This window comes from Vespula vulgaris, chromosome 1, assembly GCF_905475345.1.
Source record: "Vespula vulgaris chromosome 1, iyVesVulg1.1, whole genome shotgun sequence".
Lineage (NCBI taxonomy): Eukaryota > Metazoa > Arthropoda > Insecta > Hymenoptera > Vespidae > Vespula > Vespula vulgaris.
In genome coordinates this window covers 7,105,074-7,125,899 of record NC_066586.1, presented here as the reverse complement: position 1 = coordinate 7,125,899, position 20,826 = coordinate 7,105,074, and the positions used below count along the sequence as shown (strand labels likewise).

General features: G+C 37.4%; 3 protein-coding genes across 3 annotated transcripts in view; 2 read left to right on the top strand and 1 right to left on the bottom strand.

The window, feature by feature from the left end:
• LOC127062534 (paramyosin, long form) overlaps nt 1-762 on the bottom strand; it is a 12,559-nt gene extending 11,797 nt beyond the window's left edge. Inside the window, exon 1 of the mRNA XM_050990966.1 lies at nt 340-762. Within this exon, the coding sequence (XP_050846923.1) occupies nt 340-459 (120 nt within the window). The 5' untranslated portion in view covers nt 460-762. The remainder of the gene's footprint in view (nt 1-339) is intronic.
• Nucleotides 763-4,660: 3,898 nt separating this feature from the next.
• On the top strand, nt 4,661-15,315 carry LOC127062541 (serine-rich adhesin for platelets-like). Its single transcript, XM_050990979.1, has 4 exons — nt 4,661-5,568; nt 12,572-12,800; nt 13,252-13,701; nt 13,886-15,315. Exons 1-4 carry the CDS (start codon nt 5,548-5,550, stop codon nt 15,247-15,249), a joined length of 2,064 nt encoding a protein of 687 aa, XP_050846936.1. The 5' UTR covers nt 4,661-5,547; the 3' UTR covers nt 15,250-15,315.
• A 210-nt stretch (nt 15,316-15,525) lies between these two features.
• Nucleotides 15,526-20,452, top strand: LOC127067545 (serine-rich adhesin for platelets-like). The gene is made up of 6 exons (XM_051002597.1): nt 15,526-16,906; nt 16,974-17,545; nt 17,986-18,220; nt 20,125-20,224; nt 20,312-20,360; nt 20,441-20,452. The coding sequence occupies exons 1-6, from the start codon at nt 15,526-15,528 to the stop codon at nt 20,450-20,452; spliced, it is 2,349 nt and encodes a 782-aa protein (XP_050858554.1).
• Nucleotides 20,453-20,826: the final 374 nt, after the last annotated feature.

Sequence of the window (20,826 nt, the reverse complement as noted above, 5' to 3'; positions counted from 1 at the left end):
CGGTGAACGCAAGACGTACAACTATTTTTATAGGCTAGCGTTTGAATAACTTGGACGAGGAGAGATAGTTTGGGTTGTACACTTTCGATTGGCACTAAGATGGTCCTTATGGTCACTGAACTTGCGCGCGTCACTGCCATTCCATTCAGATCACTCCTCACTTTGGTTGCTCGGCGAAGACACTCGCGTCTGTCGATCGTTTCTATCTCTCTTGCATTGACATATATTTTTCAGTTTCTTTTTTATATTTTTCTAGTTCACGCCAGGTTATAGCACGATAATGTCTTAATAATATTTAATAGAATGTTTTCACAGGTGATAGGATGGGGATCAACATACCTCGAGTCTGGAGAGAGCACTCAGGTCGGCGCTGTATTCGATGCTGACATCGGCAGAGCCTGCACCGCCGGTTGAACGGTACGTGTATTTGGAAGTTTTCGCGACGGCCGAAGACATCATCGATCTCTTCTACTGTAATCCTTTTCTTCCTTATCGATGGACACAACTCAATTGTCGAACTGGAACTTTTTTCTTCGACGGAGACACTTTATTAAAAATATATATTTATATATACGTATATCCTCTTATCCGTTTCCTCGAGAACTCGGACTACTTAATAATTCTGTCTGGCTCTCTTTCTCTCTTCTTATTATCGTCGTTCGCTTCCTCGTTCTCGTTGTTCCTCCTCTTCGGCGTTTCGGAGCCGACCAGCGCCCTACTCGTAGTGCGCGACCCGTCGTCGTTCGTATGGCGCGCCGGCCGCCCCATGGCTTCCTCAAAATTCGACGCTCAACGCAGGCGCACTAGATCCTCTCCCTCTATAGATCTTCTCTCCTTCTTACCCTCACCCTCGCATCCTCGGCACACGTCTTCCTCGTCGCGTGTACTTACCACAACGAGAACAAGAATCATCATCTTATCGAGACGCCCACGTCGTGTATTACTCGAATTCTCTCTGTGATCTTATGGAAATTATATCAAGAGCTAGAAAGAGAGAGAAAGTAGCAGTGAAAACGAGATCGATCGAGAAAATCTTCGCTGTGTTTCTTTTTTATGATTTGTTAAATGATTAGTATACATTTTTTTTTTTTACAATTAATAGCTTTTTCATTGAGCAATGATAATGACAATTATGTTTCCATTAGTAATATTTTGATTGTTGTAACTTTTTTTTCTTTAGATATGTACAGTCTGATCCTATATATACTTTTACTACTTTCGCTTTGATAACTTTTACTAAAGCAATCTATGAAATCAATGTTTGGAGCATAACGATCTCGTGACAAAGATTTCTGACGTGGCGGGATGAAAAGACATCGTTAGATTAAACCGATTGCCAACTAATCGCCAACTCGTCGCTAGAGCACTAAAAAAGAAACGCTGACTCAAGCGGGGACGGATTTTACGTTAGATCGAAAAAATGCGTCCATTTTACTTTACATACGTATCTATATATTTCTTGAAATCATCGTAGAGCTTCGTCGAATGATGAATCGATCGAAACTTCTTTTTGATACTTTGAATAATAAATGATACTAATTTGATAGAAGCTATCCGTTATTGATAGTATATTTCTAATTTTTTTTTTTAAACCATTATTGCTTGTACATTTATAATTTTCAAATTGTATGTAAGCCTGGACAAATTTACATCGATATGTCTCAGTTTTCTTTCTCTCGAAATTAGGAAAAAATCATCATAATTAGTATTCTCGTATTAAAGAATCGAACGATGAAGTCATCGAATAGAATTTCATAAGGATCAAAAAAGGGGAAAGGGAAGAATTTATTCATCTTTCATTTGGAAAGAAGGGAAGGTCTCCGCGATCTTCTTTCTCCGGCGTTCCGACAGATTTTCACACAATTTCCTCGAGTCTCCCACCTCAAGCCAAGAGCGTCGAGTGTCTATAAAAGGTCGCCGAGCGATGGTGGGCAAAGACGTTTGGTCGGCCTAGCCGGGAGCTCCACGAGTAATTTGAGATTGGCCCCTTCTCTTTGCTACTTCTCATCCCTACTTTGTCGTCGTCTCCTCCCCGAGAGTCGATGTGGCTCACCCTGGTGGAGAATTCCAGTGGTGAGAGAGACCATCTCTTTCGTTCTTCTCTTCTCATCAGATCCGTGGACCAGAATAAACATCAACCTCCTTCTCTCTCTCTCTCTCTTTCTCTTTCTCTTTTTCTACTAATCATCCTGTATGTTCCTCGTATCCGCGTTTTCGATTAGAATTTTCTAATTAGATCAGTAATACTTTTCGTTTTCTTTTACTTTTTTATTTTTTTCGCTTGGCTAAATTTTTCGTAAATCGTGTACATACATACAAATATATGTGTGTGTATGTGTGTTGTACGTAAAGCTAAGGTGTACGTATTCATTTGAAAATACGCTAGCAAGTAAATCCTCTTCTCATTCGATACCGTTCCCGTTTTTCTCAATTCAGTTAAATGGTATCTACGGGTGCTTCTGGAGCTTCGTGAAAGCGTGCTGCCCTAATTTCCTATAAATATCTCCACTCCTGTTCGGCTGCAACTCTCATGCACTGTATCGAAAGATCTTGACTTCTTGACCATCTGTTTAGTGTTTATAAACATGGCCTCTCACCACTGATCGACATGTAAACTTGACCCCGCTCACCCTCTCCGTTCTCTTACTTTCTCTATTATATTCACCATATTATTCACAAAAATATCAAGAATATGATTATTTCGAGAATCGATCGATTCCTTTCTTTGAAAATTGTATCTTTTTTTCGTTCGTCAAAATTCAATCATTGAAACGATTGAAAATTTGACGTAATCTTACATTTCTCTTAATGGTACCTCTCGGTACTACTAACACTATCGTGTCATTGATCATCGAGACAGATTGATCGAGCATAGTGTAGCAGGTGGTAGCTTTCAGAACGTTAGTTCTCGTAGGTCTTTTATTAACGAGGAAACAGCTGTATTCGAAGCTTCGGATTGAAAGGAACAGATTGAGGATATTTAGAGAATAGGAATATGTGTGTTGCGATCTTGCGCATTTTCGATCCAGATCGAATAGAATTTAGGTCGTCGTGCCTGGATAAACACAGGATCCATAATGTCAATTTTTTCTGAAATACATAAACTAGCATTTTTAACAAGCGATTATTTAATAAATTAAGTTGTATTAGAAGAAATATTATAAACCATTATAATATACAGGACACATGAGTAATATCATATCGACGTTAAGTTTGATTTCAATCAAGAAGAATTTGGAAATACGTAGGAGATAGACGATAAACGTTCGATAAATCCTCAACACATTAAAGCGCGATCCCGCGAAGAGCCGTTGACTCAGCGTCCAAAATCGTTGTGAAAAACGTCCAGCAGAGCTTTTCGGCATTGCGAGCAAAATCTCAAGATGACTAAGTTGTTCTATTCTTATCTTAACAGTGTATCCTTTGTATCTACTGGGAAAGTAGAGTAAGCTCGAAAGTGAGTCTTCATTTTGAATATGCGTTGTTCAGTTAAAAATGAGATTTATAATTTTGTAAATAAATATGTTTACAAAATGACGAAGAATCCATATTTTAAAAAATAATATAAATTACTATTTCGAATATATTTTAATAATATTAAAAGCTCGTTATTGACAGATTAATTTGGCAAATTATCGCATTTGAAAGATAAATAACATTTTAGAAAGATCAAAGTTATATTTCTGTTCCTTTAACGCGTGACAAACGATCCATTAAACGTGTAATTCGTCTTGTTCGATATTAATTAGCGTCATCGCAGTTGCAAGCTTCTCGCCAATTTTCGATACTATTTTACTTTTGGCACAATAATTGTAAAGCTCTCGAAAAAAGCTCGAAACATTTTACTAGACGATGAAAAATGTGCGAGTCGTTAAATATTGATAAAAAATCAAACTTAAAAAGAGAGATCAAGTGGATACATTATTTCTCAAAACGATCTTTAAAAAGTTCTGAGAGCTTTTTCGGATCATGACACTAGTGCCATCTTCTTTGAAAAGAATATACTGGCACTGTAGGAAGATCCGACTTACACGCTGTTTAACTTCTATCGGTACATACACCGAGGACAGCTTTTACAAACACGAGGTAACTTGTGTATCAAGTGTATCGCGTGAATTCGAAAGCTTCACCGAAGTTAGCAGCACGATTTCTTAAGACGAGGACATTGAAAATTAAAATAGAAAAATATCGTTGATTTCAACGGAGAAAGGAGGAAAAAAGTCCAAGAAGGAAAGAAAGAGCTTTCCCGTAAAATCTTATATACCACATTCGAAATTTCTAGAGCTTGCAAATTTCAATTTTTCTTCATTTTCTTCTAGAGATCTTAAGAAAGAAGAAAAAAAGAGAAGACGAAAAAAAAAAAATTAAGAGATGAACGTTCAAAGAATAAGTTCTCGAGAAAATTAAGTTCTCTTTCTCTTTTTTTCTCTTTCTCCCTCTCTCTTTTAAAATCAGAGACGTAGTTTTTCTAAAGGAGTTACGCGAGTATTGTTTAACGGAGAAGGTAATTCTCTTTTCTTTCTTTTCTTGCTTAGAACGAGATTATGCGGAGAACGTAAGTATTCGGTATAAACGTCTTTGGAATAAGAGAGGGTGGTTGGTCTTGTTTCTTAGACAAAGACACGTTACAGTCGAGGAATTTAAAAGAGCGTAACATCATAAAGGTTCTCGAGAATATTAGCAACGACATGAAAAGAGATGGAACAATTGGGATCGGGCTAAGTAAAGGAAGAGAGAAAGAGAGATAGAAAATCTTTGATTTCCGCTGTCGGAAGGTTCATGGAGAGTTCGAAGTCTTACTCGAGAAAACGAGAAGGGAGAGGATACAAGAAGCTATTCTTAAAATAGGGCTCGAGTCGGCAGGGTGCAGAAGAGAAGAGAAGAGAAGAAAAGAGAAGAGAAGAGAAGAGAAGAGAAGAGAAGAGAAGAGAAGAGAAGAGAAGAGAAGAGAAGAGAAGAGAAGAGAAGAGAAGAGAAGAGAAGAGAAGAAAAGAGAAGAGTAAAGAAAAGAAGAGAAGAGAAGAGAGAGAAGAGGAAAGAAGACGACGTGCTTCGCGGGTCGCCGGTTCTTCGGGGTCCGAGCTTCGTCCGAAACGAAGCGCCTTCGTAGCGGCGCTCTTCTTCATTCTCATCGGAGCCTCATTTACGAACCGTTCGAACTTGGATCGGTTCGTCTTACGTAGTGTCGAGGCTCCGACAATTTCTAATCCTTTCTTCCTTTCATCTATCTCTTCTCATTCTCCTTATTATCTTCTTTTTCTCGAATCTTTTCTCGACAAATGTTTTTCGAATTTACGAAAGCTTAAGAAAGTTCGCGCCGGTGATAGTATATTATTCGGTGGTGGTGATAGTTATTTTGGTGGTGGTGTACACGAGGGTAGTGTCAGTGATGTTCCATTGATGGTGGTAGTGATAGTAATAGTGTTTCATGCATGTAATACTACTGATGCTGGTTGTACGTTGCACAACGAATACAAACCTACTTTGAAGAAAATTTATCTCGTTTTCTACCGATCTTTTGAAATTCGTTCATTTTGAAGAAGGATCATGGCGTCTTATAGGAACTATGTAAGTTCTTTCAGAGATAGGAGACCGCTTTTCACAATAGTATCAAATCGGTAAGTTCTCTTTCTTATCATTGATAAGTCAGAAGAATAGGAGAGTCGAAGTACGTATTCGTTTATTAATATAGAATATAGATAAATATATATATATATATATACGTATCATGGGTTTCATCTAAATATACTGGTAATATCATCTCGAGTTATTTCGTTGATTCGCTAAAAGACAAGTTTTGAGCTTTCTGAGATCTTGTGCTTATGGATGGACGCGGAGATGAGAAGGTCAAAGTTGGCTGGCTTGGTGGCTGGTTGAATGGATGACTGACTGACTGCTGGTCGTCAAGGGGTAACGAGATGCAAATATTTGTCGAAGAATATGCAATGTCGTTGAAGTTCGGTACGGAAATGTTGGGCGTGCCTTGGCTACAGAGAAAGAGAGAGAAAGAGATTTGTGAACTAGAAGCCGACGTGTCGGCGATGGCGCGGCTAGCAAAATTAGCCGGGTCTTTCCCAGACGACGTCTGTTTGTCGGCCATGCGCACGTGTATACGTATATCGATACTTAACGTGTGCCTCCTTCTTTATATATATATATATATATATATATGTATATATGTATGCATGCGTATATATGTATGTATATATGAGATAGGTACATTTGTGTGAAGCTTTTTTCTGGCGCACAATGTAATATTTAAAATATAGACTTTTCGTTATTGGTATATTGAAGGTGATGGCTCGAGTACGTCAAAGTTCAACTCAAAGGAGATATGAACTTCCAGAATTAGACCGAGCGTATAAATCCACAGTTTAAGTGTGCAGTTATCAAAAATAATTTCTTTCTATTAAAGTAAATAAGATAATTTGCTCTTCTTTCTTTTTGTTATTATCTAACAATTATTCTTTCTAATTGAAAGTTTAAATTGCCGGAAAGAGTCCTCTTGTCATCATCGTTAGTTACAATGGGGTTATTAAGTTGAGAATATTTTATAAATAGAAGAAAGTAAACGACTACAAAGAGGGAAAGTGAGCATTTTGAACGAACAAAAAATTAGTGTATTGATTTAATAATAATTTTTTACTGAGAGATAAAATGTGTTGATATAAAAGTTGAAGCAGATTGAATACGATTAAATGCTGAACTAGAAAGTGCAGAGGATATACGAACGACGAGTGGAAGGAGGAGTTGAGAGGAAGAAGAAGATTTAACGGCTCTTTTGAATATTTCACGCGACAAGTCTTCGGAACGGCAAAACGTTGCGCGGATCGCTTTAATTGAGCATCCCTTGCATTTTCATCATCTTTCTCTCTTTCTCTCTCACTCTTTCTGATTCTCTCTCCCTCTGTTCGACTTAATCTTTCTTTTCTGCTTTTTTATTTGACTTAATGCATACATGCTCGAGATACATAATACATTCGTATCTACCAATGTGGCTTCTTGTGCGAAACTTATTAATTATTTAACAAAGACTAAAAATATTTCTATTTTTAATAAAAAATTTTTTTTCATTGAATTTTTCATACGCGAGGTACTTTATCATAATCTATCTATACATTTTATCAAAATTATGAATAATATAAATCGATAATTATTTAATGAATGTCTGAATTAATTAAAATGAACATTATAATATTATGTACGTTACATATACATTTACTATATCATACTATTATTATTATTATTATTGTTATTATTATTATTATTATTATATTATCACTAAATATACAAAACAAATTTGTACTTCTCATTTTCTTGACTTTTTATAATTAACTTTATTCTAATTTATGTATGTGTATACACATCATATGTGTATACGTGTAAATACATATAATATAAGGGTGAACATACGAGAGTATGCACGAAAGAAGCCACGAAAACGAGAACCACGAGACGTGGTTATATTTAAACGTGCTCGTATTCGAACATATTTTTCTTTCATCTTTCACTTCTTGTGAAAGAAGAAAAGTTTGTGGATTTTAAACGTGGATGAGTCGTTATGAGGGGTGTCGTATTATAACCGAGAATGCAGAAAGCAACGATTCTCTATTTACTCAAATCGATATTGAATAGAAACTTTCTAAAAAATAATTTTTCTATGTAAAAGTTCGTTCGTTTGTTTGTTTTTTCTTCAATAATTATCTCTAGGTAGCGTAATTTCGTAGATAAAGAGAATTAACGATGCATCAAAGTTGCATCTCTCTTTTTCTCTCTCTCTCTCTTTCTCTTTTTCTTTCTCTCCCTCACTCTATATTTCCACATTTTTTTTTCAGTAAACGTATATGCATATACGTATATTCTCGTACATGGAATACAGTAATAGAGCGAGAGAATAATTTTATGGGAAAATACGGTACGAGAGAGTTGGCAACGATGTTCTGCCTTCGTGAATATAAAAATAATGGATACGCTAGTGACGCAAAAGAGAAAAGACAAATAGTCGTTCCACAACTGAAAAAAATCGTTAAAATGGAGTTAGACATCGATCGATATCGCGAATGAAGATGAAGTTTAGATTGAAATAGATTATAAAAGTATTATTTTTGATGATAGAGTGGTTAACGTGTTAATCGATAAACAAAATTAAAAAACTGGCAAGAGAAAAAAGTTATGATCGTTGGTATCCTCTGTCCAAGTTGATGTCACGATGGTGTAGAGACTTGTTTCTATCAGGTAAAGAAAATAACGACGTGCGATTTATTGGCTCGAGACGCTATTGAAAAGTTTATCCGTTTCCGATATTGGTATACCATGAAACTTCGTCTCGAGCTTCTGGAAACTTATACGCAAGAGAAAGAAAAAGAAGAAAAAGTTTTCCAATTACGCGACAAAGCCATCGCTGTTTTCTCACCGAAACGTTTACTTCCTGTCATTTTTTTTTTTTTTTATTACAAGTTTCCTTTTTTTATCCGTTCAACTATTTTTTTTTTTTTAATTCTCTTTGTATTGACTTCGAATAGCTGAGGTTGACGTTAACGGTCGACAAAGCGATCGAGTTGACAATCGAGGTGATGATCGAGGTTTGTTCGTCCGCAAGAGAAACGCGTTAACCAGAAGTTCTCTCGTCGATCGAATTCGAAATTCATTTCCAATAGATTGACGCAGAAGTTCTCGAATATGAAATTCAAAAGATAAACATTTATAACGCTGTAGTATTTTATATAGAGTATATTACTCAGATAAAAAAAAGATAATAAGAACAATAGAAAAAGGAAAGATTTTGTGATGAAAATCGAGTTGTTAAATTAAAAGATAAGTCCAACGATCGGAAAGAAATAGCGACGAGTTCGAGAGAAGATAGAGATTTCCCCTAAACGTTTGTCTCGTTCCTTTCGCTCCTACGTAGCCGTAGCTGGAGCAGAACGTTGTAGAAGAGTAAAAGTTACGGTTCGTTACCTTTGATGAAACGTTAGCGGGTCGGTGGAGGTCGGTGACCGAAGCACGTTGCAATTGCAAGATAGAGATAGAAAGAGATACATATGCGTATGCGCACTCATGGAGAAACGTTAAAGATATCGCCTTTTTATTTTCATATTCAACGAATACGAGAACGAGATTTTCGGTCTGTTTGCGGAGCATCGACCGTAAGGAAAATGCCATCAGCTGCGGATGCTGTGTTGGACCGATTCAACGAGCTTCGAAGCAGAGCGAATAACAGTCGAGACGTTTATAACGATGTAACAATCACATGTTATTTCGGCCGAGAGATAGCAATAACATACATATGTATATATATTATGTTTATACATATATATATATATATATATATATATATATCAGTGTGAAAAGTGATCATTAGGGTTATTATGAAATCTAGTGACTTTTTCGAAAAACGCCAAGAAACATAAATTTTTTTTTCGAAGAGGATAGTTGTCTGTATCATAAATTCATCCACTTTGGACTAGCTCCCCTTTTGAGGTTGATAACAACCCTCTCAAAAACCTTAAATATAAAATAGAAATCGAGTGGCATATCGTTTGAAAGGTCTTTTAATTCTTTTTACAATGGTGCTTTGCACCATTATTTAATTCTTTTTACAATGAGTCTTTAGAATACTTTTTAATTTTGAGTCAATAGTTTCCGAATCTGATTGCATTCTTTAACAGTGCGCTGTGAAAATTTTCCTATTGAAACCAATTATATTTAAAATTTTAAATATCCCTTTAATTGGGACTTAAACGGGTGAATGATCGGAACAATGCTGGGTTGAAAACTGTCGTGTTGGAGCTGCATAGTATAAAGGATTTCTATTGTATTAAAAAACACCTGCTCCGGTATATTTTTGTCCTTTTCAATGATTTCTACGATCAATGATACGTAGTTTTCAAGTGAATCAATAATATCATCAAAATATCTTGTGTCAAATTATTTGGTAAAAAGTAGACCAATAATTTTGTTACTCAAAATATCAATTCTCGCATACACTGGATTATACCGGATATATTGCAAATTGTTCGATATAATACTTAGTAAAGATTTTATTACTGCATGGAGATCAGCGGTATATATTTTGAACATTTAATAAAATAAAAACTGTTTTCCAAAGTAAGTTTGCTTTTTATTTAGCCAGAAATTTCGAAACGCATTTTTCCATAAACTATTGACTCAAAATTAAAAAAGTAGCATCATTGTAAAGAGAATTAAAAAAGAATATTCAAATGATATGTCACTTAACCCCTGTTGCTGTCTAAAATTTTTGAAGATGCATCAAAGTCATCTCTCTTAGGAGTTTAACTTTAAAGTGACTGAATTTATGATAAGAATTTGTCTAGCAAACAAAATTGACTTGTCTTGGTGTTTCTTAGAAAAATTGCTAGATTTTATAATAATTCTTGTGGATACATTTCATTGAGACACTTTATGCATAAATATACATACATACATACATATGTACACACACACACACACACACACACACACACACACACACACACACACACACACACACACACACACACACATATGCATATAGATGCGTAGATATGTTGTGCACGAGTTATCTTTCTCGCGCGAGCCTGTCAGCTGGCGTTGAATCATAAATTATAATGACGCGACGAGTCGACGAAGGTTAAATCAGGTTGACACGCTTCAATTAGCCGGTCTTCTCTTGCGAGTCGATGTCACGGAACGACGCGCTCGCCCACGTCTTTCCGATCATCGAGATTTTAACCGATATATCTATACATATGTAAGGAAGATAAATAGATATACAAGTATATGTGTATATACAGAATGAGTCTTCAATTTGCTGGGATTCGAGTTACGCGGTTTGCGGTAGTTCGACTTAAACGAAGTTTTCTTTTCATAAGTGGAACCTGTTTAGCTTTAATTATCGTTGGGAATGAACCTACATGTAGTTACATGTGTGATATATATCTTGGAAATATTAGGAGTATAAGTATCACTCGACTCGAACTAGTTTCCCGGAAATCTTCAAAATATTATATGATTAATTGTAAAGAAAGTAGTTAGCTGGGTTCGTCTCTTTTTCTGATTATATCATGATAAATAAGTCGATCTGTATAATTGATTAGTCGGCCAGTTCATAAAAAGCCATCTTTGTCGTAGACCGAAAGAATCGAGAAATGTTTATGCGATGAAACTGTTTTTAATCTTATAAGCTCGTTGAAAGCTTTTTCATATATATATATAATATCCAGGAAATTATGGTGCGGATAAAGTATGTCATTTTTTATAAATAGCTTCAATGTATTTCGATTCATCACGTTCTGCTGTACTCTAAATCGAATACAAGGAGCCGAACTAGCTTTCGCTCACATTTAACGACTGTCAAACACGTCTAATCCCGTGACGTCGTACTCTCGCGCTATGGCTAATCGGAGAGGAAGAGCGCGGAGTGGAAATAAAGATCGTCGAATCACCGAGAATAGATCTCGCTGCATGCCCGAGCGGTTGCTAGAAGGCGGAGGTCTTGTCGTCCAGGAAATCTTTGCGCTCGACGAAAAAAGAATCGGAGCTATTCGTAACTAACGACCGTGCAAACTATTGTGTGTCACTTTCGTCACTTTCATCTTAACAGCTACGATACGATTGAAGGTTCGATAGGCCCCTTCATTAAAGTATTGTAAGGGAATATTTTTTATAGCGATAGTAGGAATCATTTCAGCGCATTTGTTGTTATCGTGATTTAAGTCGCACAGCTTGTAATATTTCGACTTTTGCATTCGTGATAAGAAATAGATCGATCTCATAATTATTGATAGAATCGATCTGACGAGTATAAACATCTATTCTTCGGCTTCAACATCCGCTTTTTAAGTTTCTTTGACACTTTACAAGTGTCCAAAGTTTTTACCAAAGTTCCCATAGAATCAGTCGTTATATCAGTTTGTAAGAGAGAGGTTATTACTCCCAGCTGGGTCGGGCCGTCTATTTCGAGCACGAGGCAACTCGCCAAACTTATGTTAATTATAAGAATTATTGTTATCCCCACGGGCTATACAGAAAAAGCTTTATGCTGTTCTTATATTACTTGCCATTCGTATGGATAATAGTTCATTTCTCTTCTTTTTCTCCAATTGAAAGATAATTGCTCGTAAGTGATATGGCAGAATGTTATTTAGTACCCTTTACTAACGATTAGAAAATCTTTTTGCATAAATATTATGTAGCATATGAATATGAAGGAATATCAAAATTGTTTCAGGCGATTCTATCCTATTATCAAATATATTTTTTAACTCCATTTGCCATACAGAAATGACTTACAAATTTTTTAATTTCATCCCGTCAATCAAGATATTTCCGTACACCGTTAATTTGCTATTATTATATAAAGAGTATAGGTTTAAAAACAAGAGTTGTAATTTTCTTCGATTATCATCAATATCCTGAAACGCCCCCACATATCATCGTGATCTCGTTGGTCGATTTAAATGGCAATCTCCTAGCAACTCGCGTGCGAGAGGGCGTGGAACGCTTGATTTGCTTTATTACAAGTCCAACTTGCGATGAAGCTCGAGGTAATACGCTCGATTCGATTTTTCAGGGTGACACTAGCGCTTACAGGAGTAATAGAAGTGGACTTGGCGTTGGTACGGGTACATTTACTAGAAATGCATCGAGCGGAAGCACTTTAGCAACTTGCAGGACGACCTACACTGGTATTGCTTCCAATTCTATTCGAGATAGTACAAAAGATGGAACAGTTTCTGGATATGGAAGTTCTTTCTTGAAGAAGGACAGAGGCGAGAAGAAAGGCACATTGAAATATTCGTGTGAGTAATGTAAAGCAAAGGTGGGCAACTTTTTCTTCATCGTGGGCCATACGGTCCCCGCTATCGATCAATCCGTTCTCCCACTACTTAAATTCACTAGCGACCACTTCAATCGAGTATCTATAAATAGACAGAAACAAAAGCCAAAATAGCTCACAAGGCACAGCGGTGTCAAATAGTGGGGGCTCATCTTCTCCCACCTTACCGGAGCAAGCAAGGTGGGTTGTGGGCCACATGTTGACCGACAGTTGCTCACCTCTGATAAAAAATAAAAGATAATTATTTTTCTTTCTACCTGTTATTTTTACATTGTTTTGTGTTACTTCTGCGATTTTCTTATTTCTTTTCTAACGACTTTATATATGTATATATATCTTTTATTTAAAGCATAATTTAATTATCGTTAATCATAATCAATATAATTGAGAAGATATTCATCACGTGTTCGCAGGTAGCAAAGAGATAGAAAAGAATAGATTACATTCGGAAAAAGTAGAAGATGTTAGATCAAAGAGTCCCTTATCCGATAGTAGATCATTACTCTTCGAAAAGTACTCCTATTCAAGCAGTAAGAACGTCGAAAGGCCATGTTCCGTCTTGGATAGATACAATCGTAGATCTTCCCGTGAAAAGAGCAAAGAATCGGAAGGAATATCGCGGTACAATTCCAGTACATATCCTGGCACGGGATTAAGTAGGAACTATAGCAATAGCAGTACGGAAGGAAGAGGCGATAGGAAGGAGAGAAGCGAGCATCCACCCGTTTCCTACAGGACTCTACGGACGAATTCAGGAAGAACGTCTCGAGAAACGAGTCCAGACGTTAGCGTTGGAAAAGGAAATTCTTTCCGAGTTTATTCGAGACCACCATCGTCTTATTCTCGTGCTGGATCCAGCGGGAGTAAGTGATCGATACTCTCGATATAATTTTTGAGATCTATTTCTTTAAAGTTCGACTCAAATCTATTTTGAACGTGGATATAACAGTCTTAAGAAAGACTTTTTGATTATTCGTTGTTTAATTATAAAAAACAAATAAACGTTTAGAATCATAATATTTTATTAATATTATATTATATTCGTAGGTACATCGACGGAATACAGTTCGACTCCGATTTCTTCGAAATTCAGTTTGACGACGAGTTCTCGATTTTCGTTACCTTCTAGAAGCAACGAACGAATACCGACAGCCATTAGCTACTCTGGATCGGACAGGTATCGAACTTCCAGTAGCAATAACAAAGAATTTTCTACTTCGGCGAAGGCAAAAGTTGAAGGGTGTTCGAAAGGAGATGTCAAATCCGAGGAGGATTTGCAGGATGAAACGTGTAGAAATTGGAAAGATTGTGAGACTGAGAACAGACTTGAAGAGTTGGAAAGTTGCGTTGCGATGATAAGTAGGGGTACTTCACCAACGCCACCTTCTTCGTCGAGTTTCATAAGAAACAGGAGAGCAGATATGGGAACGATCGTGCAAAAGGAAAGGACAAGATGTCGAAGGAAGATTGAAAAAAAGAATCAAGAGATTCAATGCGATCGTAGCGAGGAAGCACCGAGATTTTCAAGGTTTGGTGGAAGTGCTAGAGTTTCAGGAGCTGGTTGGTCATCTTATCTAGATAAATTTTCATCGACGTCTTCGACGTCGTCTGGAAATTCCACGGTTTACTCTTCGAGAAATTTCAACACGGCGACTGCCAGCAGCGGTGCTTCGGGAAACTGCACGAGAATCGGCGGCTTCGCATTTTCGAGAGCTAACGAGAATTCCACGACTTCCCGAAACGATCAAGCTCCCAAAGTATCTTCGACGTGTAATCAAGAACTTGATAATAATCACCATAATAGAGAACAGAATAGAGAGGCCGTTACGAAGCACGATATTCTCGCTTTCTCGAGAAACAACAATGAAACTTCTTTACAAGCTGCTAACCTCGAAACCGTCTCGAGAGTATCGCCAAGCTTCAACGAAGAAGTCGACATGATCATTAGAGATCAAAAGGATGAAAACAAGTGTATCGACAGAGATCAAATTGGCGAGAGGAAGGACGAGACGAAGGCCGACCGTCTGCCAAGTCCAAGAACAGCGTTCCATTCCATCGATGTTCCTGATAATCCTCGACTCAAGCGTTCTCCTGATTATTCGAAAAATAGTAGAGCTAGTAGCACGTCTAAGAGCGAGGAGATGGAAGAAAAAAGTCCATCTTTGCAACGGTTAAACGGAGCCTTTCACAAAAGCGATAGAAAACTTTCGAGGACATCTTCGAAGACGGAATGTTCGAAACCCATCCAAGCTGTTCCACGAGAAAGAAGAGATTCTACTGCTAAATCAGAGAACAGTCTATCCTTGAGAAATGCGGATTCTTCGAAGCTGTTCGATGCTTATCCTCAAGAACAGAAGCATGAGACCCCGCCGTCTAAAAAGGAATCTCTTTCAAGGTACTTATTGACTTGAAAGAAAAGTCAAACTTTGTTTTTTCATTTTTAGATATTTTCATCCCTTAAAGTCTATGTGTTTTTTAAATAAATAAATAAATAAATAAAGAATATGTAAGTAATAAAGATATTGTCTCTTTAAGAAAAATTTTCTTACTCTTTATTTCAACATCCAAAATGAAATCAATTTAATAGTTATCTTACATGTTACACACTTTCGATCGATAGCTCCTCTCAGAGCCGCTCCACCACACCACAGTCTCGTAGTGGTTCGACGAAGAGCGTGCCTCGACAGATGAGACGAGCGGACTCTTCCGAAGGATCCGCCGCGAGTTTGCCAACTGGCAGATCCAAGTCATCGTCGGCCGGCTCGATGACGAGTCAGGGATCAAAAATAAAGACACCAACGCCGTCATCGTCTTCCAGCTCTCGATCGCAGTCGCAGTCCGTCGCCAAATCATCTACTGCTGGCGGATGTTCCGGCACATCGTCAGTGAATTCGCGACGAGGGAGCTCTCCGGACGCACGAGGGAAACCACCTGTGCCAAAGAATGAAAGTAGCGAACGTGTTGGCTCTAAGACTGTCATCACTGGTAAATACATTAACAAGGATTTCAGGAAGTCGAGCTTGAACATGGAGAATGGTGATCCTTCGCGTTCCAAATACGAGAGAATGAAAAAGCAAAGAAGTATGTCTGTCAGTTCACAAGATTCTGAACCAAATTTGGAGGGAATTCGACAATTGATGGCACCTTCGTCCTCGTCGGTATCTCTGAAATCGACGGGATCGAAAACAAGAATACCTTCGAGCGGATCGAAGACTTCGTCATCGTCTTCGTCTTCCTCGTCGTCTTCACTTCGAAGAAACGACTCGAGCGACTCGCCTAAGCGCGAGACATCGAGAAACGATACGAAATTAGTCTCCTCCTTATCCAGCGAGAGAAATCTCCCGAGATCGGAAAAATCTGAGTCAACCGATAGCAGTGATTCCAATTCTTCGAGTTCTTCCAGTAGCGAGGAAGATGCGGAAGACCGACAACAAAACGTTGCTGCTAGGCGATGGAGAGGACGAAAAGATTCGAGATGGCTGATTTGCGAGAAGAAAGTTGAAAAGATGAGTGCTGGATCACCGAGAACTAGTGTGCCTGCATCCTCGGCTGACGAAAATTCCCTAAGTGTGGAGAAACCACCTAGACCACCTTCCAGTCCAAGATCGAGTCCTAGATCGAGTCCTAGGCCTAGTTCAAGATCGAGTCCTAGATCAAGAAGCGATCGTTCGGGAAAAACGGACGAAGCAAAATCCTTCCTGATGAGAGCTCTGGCGCCGGTGACGAATCTCTTTAAAAGCAAGCATCAAGACTCCACTTGTGAGTCCGTAAAGTCAGGTGGTTGGCCAAATTCCAACGAAGAGAATCCCGATATGACGAAGAAGTCTACGTCTTTCTCGAGATCCGTTACGCAAGGTTCATCGAAGTCTCTTGGTTTGCCACATTCCGAGAGGATTTCTGATAAGGATCGCGATTCCAAGACTAGAATCGAACGTCAGTCGTCCGGCGAGAGACCTTGGTGGTTGGATCCAAATTCTGATAACGTGCCTGAGGGTGTTGAAAGGGTCAGCGGATATAACGACGATATCAGCCAGGAAACTACCATCAGTACCGTCCTACCTGACGATGGTAAGTCCACAAATTAATATTTCGTTCAAAGGAATTAACGTCGAGAGATAAATTTTTCTAATTTTAGGAAAATTCAAGCCAAGAGTATGGCGTCAGGAGTCCGGAGAAAGAGCTTGGTGGTTAGAAGAGAACGATGCTACTTCTGAGAATGGGAAAAAAGAAACGAGCCTATCATCCAGTCGATCGAAAAAAAGTTCCAGCCGTGATAACAGTAAATCGAAAGATCGTCCAAGATGCATCGGACATCAACGATCTGGCGAAAGAGCTTGGTGGATGAGCGATGATCCAGAAAGTGTTCCAGAGGGTATTGAAGTGATCGTCGTGCCACCTACCTGCGAAGCTAATAGTCTTGAGAAACTTGAGGTTGATCGTAAGAGTTCAAAGAAAATCAGACACATTGAGTCCGGTGAAAGAGCTTGGTGGATGGACAGCAGCTCAAACGTTCCCGAAGGAGTCATCAAGATCCCGGTTGAAACTTCCAACGGTACTTCGGACTCCTCCGAGTCTTTCGAAAGAATAGACATAGGTGTTGACCCCGAGCCTGAAACATACACCCGGAGAAGCCTCTCTAAATTCCCTATCGAGTTTCCACCGCCACCGAGCTACGAACCGTTGGGAGATCGAGCTAGTCCCGAAGGGGTAAGACGATCCCGTTTCATTCTTCTCTCTTTCTCTCGACGCATTTAACTACGGTGTTAGTCGACTTTTCGTAGAAAGAAAACGATACTATATTTTTTCAAAAGTAAACAAGAGACAAAGTGGATAGAGTTTTCTCTTTTGGATCATCGATCGATAAATCATTAACAAATAAAATATAAACATCTTTGAGGTACACCTTTTTATTTAGATATATTAATACTATTGCACTTTTGAAAGTAAAACATAAATTTCAATCAAAATAGAATAGAGTTTAATGAAAAGAGAAGCTTGACTAAGAAAGAGAAAGAAAATGAGACTGTTCTACTATCGTTGCTCCTACCGTCGCTTTCCATTTTACTTCGCACTTCTCATGATTAAGACGATGATAGGCCAGGATATTTCCACTCTCTTTTAGCGATCTTTGGAAATTCGATTTGCAGATAGAGAATCCACCAGCTCCACCGGATAACTATCACGGAAGGATCTCGCCTTACGACAATGTTCGATCACCTTCTCGTAGATCGTCGCCAAGGAAACCGACCTCATCTAGTTTACATTTCTTCATTGGAGAGTACACGAACATCGACGATCTCTTAGGTACAACAACGACGACGACGAATCAACGAAATAGTCCAATTTTGTGTCGTTCTCGTAGACAGGGTAGACTCGAAGAGGGTAAGTTGAGAAGGAGTTTAAGAAAGAGAAGAGTTTATAAGGATTAAATCGCTCCACCGAATACGATCGACCCTTGCATTTTGCAATCGGATCGATTTCGAACTTGATCGATAAGAGAGAGGAACCACCATGTAAAATGAGGGAGAAAATCGACGAAGTCGTTTCTTCGTTGGCTCGTTTATTCTCCCACGTACAAAACCGCTGAAGCGAATGGCCAGTCGATTGCCAGCTGTTCACTTTATTGATCTTATATTCCCTTTCATTTTGTCAGGGTGAATGAAAAATGTTCTCGAAAATGTTTCGACGTTCTTTCTCTCCAGTTTGGAAATGTAGACGTACGAGAAAAATGAATTTTCTGGATGCATCAGGATTTTTGATGAATCAGGATCTTCGCATATCGCATGCGGTACTTTAACCAACTAATTGTAAGCTACCCAAGAATTCAGAAGTCTCCGTCATCCTTTCGTAGTCTCTTAGAATGTTTACAACCAGGCCAATCCTGACACTTGAGCCGTTCTTGACTCTACAACAGACAACAGAGATTAACAGCAAACGTACAAATTCAATACTACTGGCTTGGATGGTGTTTATATTTCATTTCTGAAATTGTCACACGTTGGTGTAACGAAAAAAATGGATTTTGTGAATAAGAGATTTGAATCCATTTGACATGTCGCATGTGTTACTTTAACCAACTTTTCTTGTTTCTTTTTTAAACATCTTTATTTCTACGAATAAAATACAAGAGAGATGCATCAGATTTAATAAAATGTATAAAAGGAATAACAGTATGTACCATGCGGAGTTTTATTACAGTCTAATGGATTAGACGTTCACAGGCTGATACTATTTTGGGTCTAAAGTTGCACTTAATGCTATCGTTTTTATGAAGATGAAATTTGAACCGTTTTAAACATTGACAATCTTAGGTGTATAGAAAAAGAGATAGGAATTGATTTCTTTCTTTTAATTTTCTATTTTCTAATTTTTGAAATAATATAGAGATAATAGAGATTTAAAGATTTAATTTAAACTCGGTGTACAAAAGTTTTTGTTACGTAACATATTTCATGTCATTTTTATTTTAGATACGATGGAAATTCTATTTTCATTAATTTACAGAACAATCCGTCTAGCCAGACTGTATTGAAAATCTTTTTAACATCTATAAAACATGTTCGTATGTAGTTCTTTGTGTTTCTAGCCCAATATTATATCCGAAATAAATTTCGTTAACGCGTGAATGGTTGAATGTTTGTGACATCAAATTGGATTTCTGAATATTACATAGTAGATATCACAGTGATGTATTATTGCATTGTAGATCGTGTTATCGAATATCTTGCTTATGTTAGACAGGAAATTTATCAGTTTTTAACTTGATGGTTTGCTTTCATTTTTTTCTTTTTCCTGGATGATTATTAGTCTTGCGGTTTATCAAACTTCAAGGAAGTACGTTAAGTTTAAGCAATTATTAAATATTATCATGTAGCAGTAGATGTATCGATCCAATAAATATTTTAGAGTTATATTTAATATTTCGTCAAAATCGAAAGATTTTTTGTTTTTCTATTTTGTAAATATATTTCTTAAGACTATCGGTCGTATTCCTTCTATTAAAAGAGTTAACAGTTGTTGTTTTATAAGTCTTGTATAATTTTTTCGGATTGATCGGCTATTTTGTGTTTGATGACATTTGTTTGAGCAATTACGTCTACATCTACTCTAGAAAATTCTAGTTATTTTTTGGAATTGTAATATTTTATGTTTTATTCAACTAGGTTATTTTAAGGATACAAAAATCTCCATTTCTTCGTAATCTCATAAGATAACTGCAAAAAAGATTTATTTTTAAGACATCAGCGGATCTCGTTTTGTACGATCTAACAATGATATTTTTACAGAATCTACCGAGGATACTTCCGAATGTGAAGAAATAGATGCAACGCAAGTGATCATTCACGATAGCACACCAAAAACTCCAGTGATACAACGAAGGAACAGGTAGGATTTAGGATAAACATTTATTGTAGATATCTGTATCATCATTTATATATTAAAACTTGTTAATCTTTATTATTTTGTTTTCAGAGAACAAGAGTCTTTTCAAGATAGAACACAACCAGACGGATACATACCGGTGAGTCACATAATATTGAATTATGATTCGATAAAATATAAACGATATGCGTTTTTAATGTTCTCGATAAATGTCTTAAGAAACGTATTTAAAAATTTCGCTTCTTCGTTATTTTTTCTTTTCTCGTTGTCTGGTATCTAGTTACGTTTGTCTGGCATTCAGCATCGAAGTGCTTTCTATTGCAGAACTGCACTAGAAAAGTACTGTAGGTGACTGTAGATTCACATGTACGTGTTCATACGCACGTAGTCGAAAAAATCTTGCGAACAAAAGCAAGAGTAGGGAAAGAGATGGGGTGAGAGAAGAAAGAAAAAGAAGGAAAAAGATTGAGAAAGAGAAAGAGAAAGAGAGAAAGAGAGAAAGAGAAAGAAACAGAGAAAAAAGAGAATAGTGCTTGCACGACATTATTGTTTTTCATGAGGGATGCGCAAAAGAGACTCTTCTTCTTTCGCCTCAGACTCCTTTT

Excerpts from the sequence above, each read along its gene's own strand:
- LOC127062541 (XM_050990979.1), top strand. The coding sequence starts at position 5,548 with ATGGCGTCTTATAGGAACTAT. Across the intron at positions 5,569-12,571 it reads TGGCGTCTTATAGGAACTAT|GGTGACACTAGCGCTTACAG; the intron begins GTAAGTTCTTTC and ends TCGATTTTTCAG. Across the intron at positions 13,702-13,885 it reads TCGTGCTGGATCCAGCGGGA|GTACATCGACGGAATACAGT; the intron begins GTAAGTGATCGA and ends TTATATTCGTAG.
- LOC127067545 (XM_051002597.1), top strand. The coding sequence starts at position 15,526 with ATGAGACGAGCGGACTCTTCCGAAGGATCCGCCGCGAGTTTGCCAACT. Across the intron at positions 16,907-16,973 it reads TACCGTCCTACCTGACGATG|GAAAATTCAAGCCAAGAGTA; the intron begins GTAAGTCCACAA and ends TTCTAATTTTAG. Across the intron at positions 17,546-17,985 it reads ATCGAGCTAGTCCCGAAGGG|ATAGAGAATCCACCAGCTCC; the intron begins GTAAGACGATCC and ends TTCGATTTGCAG.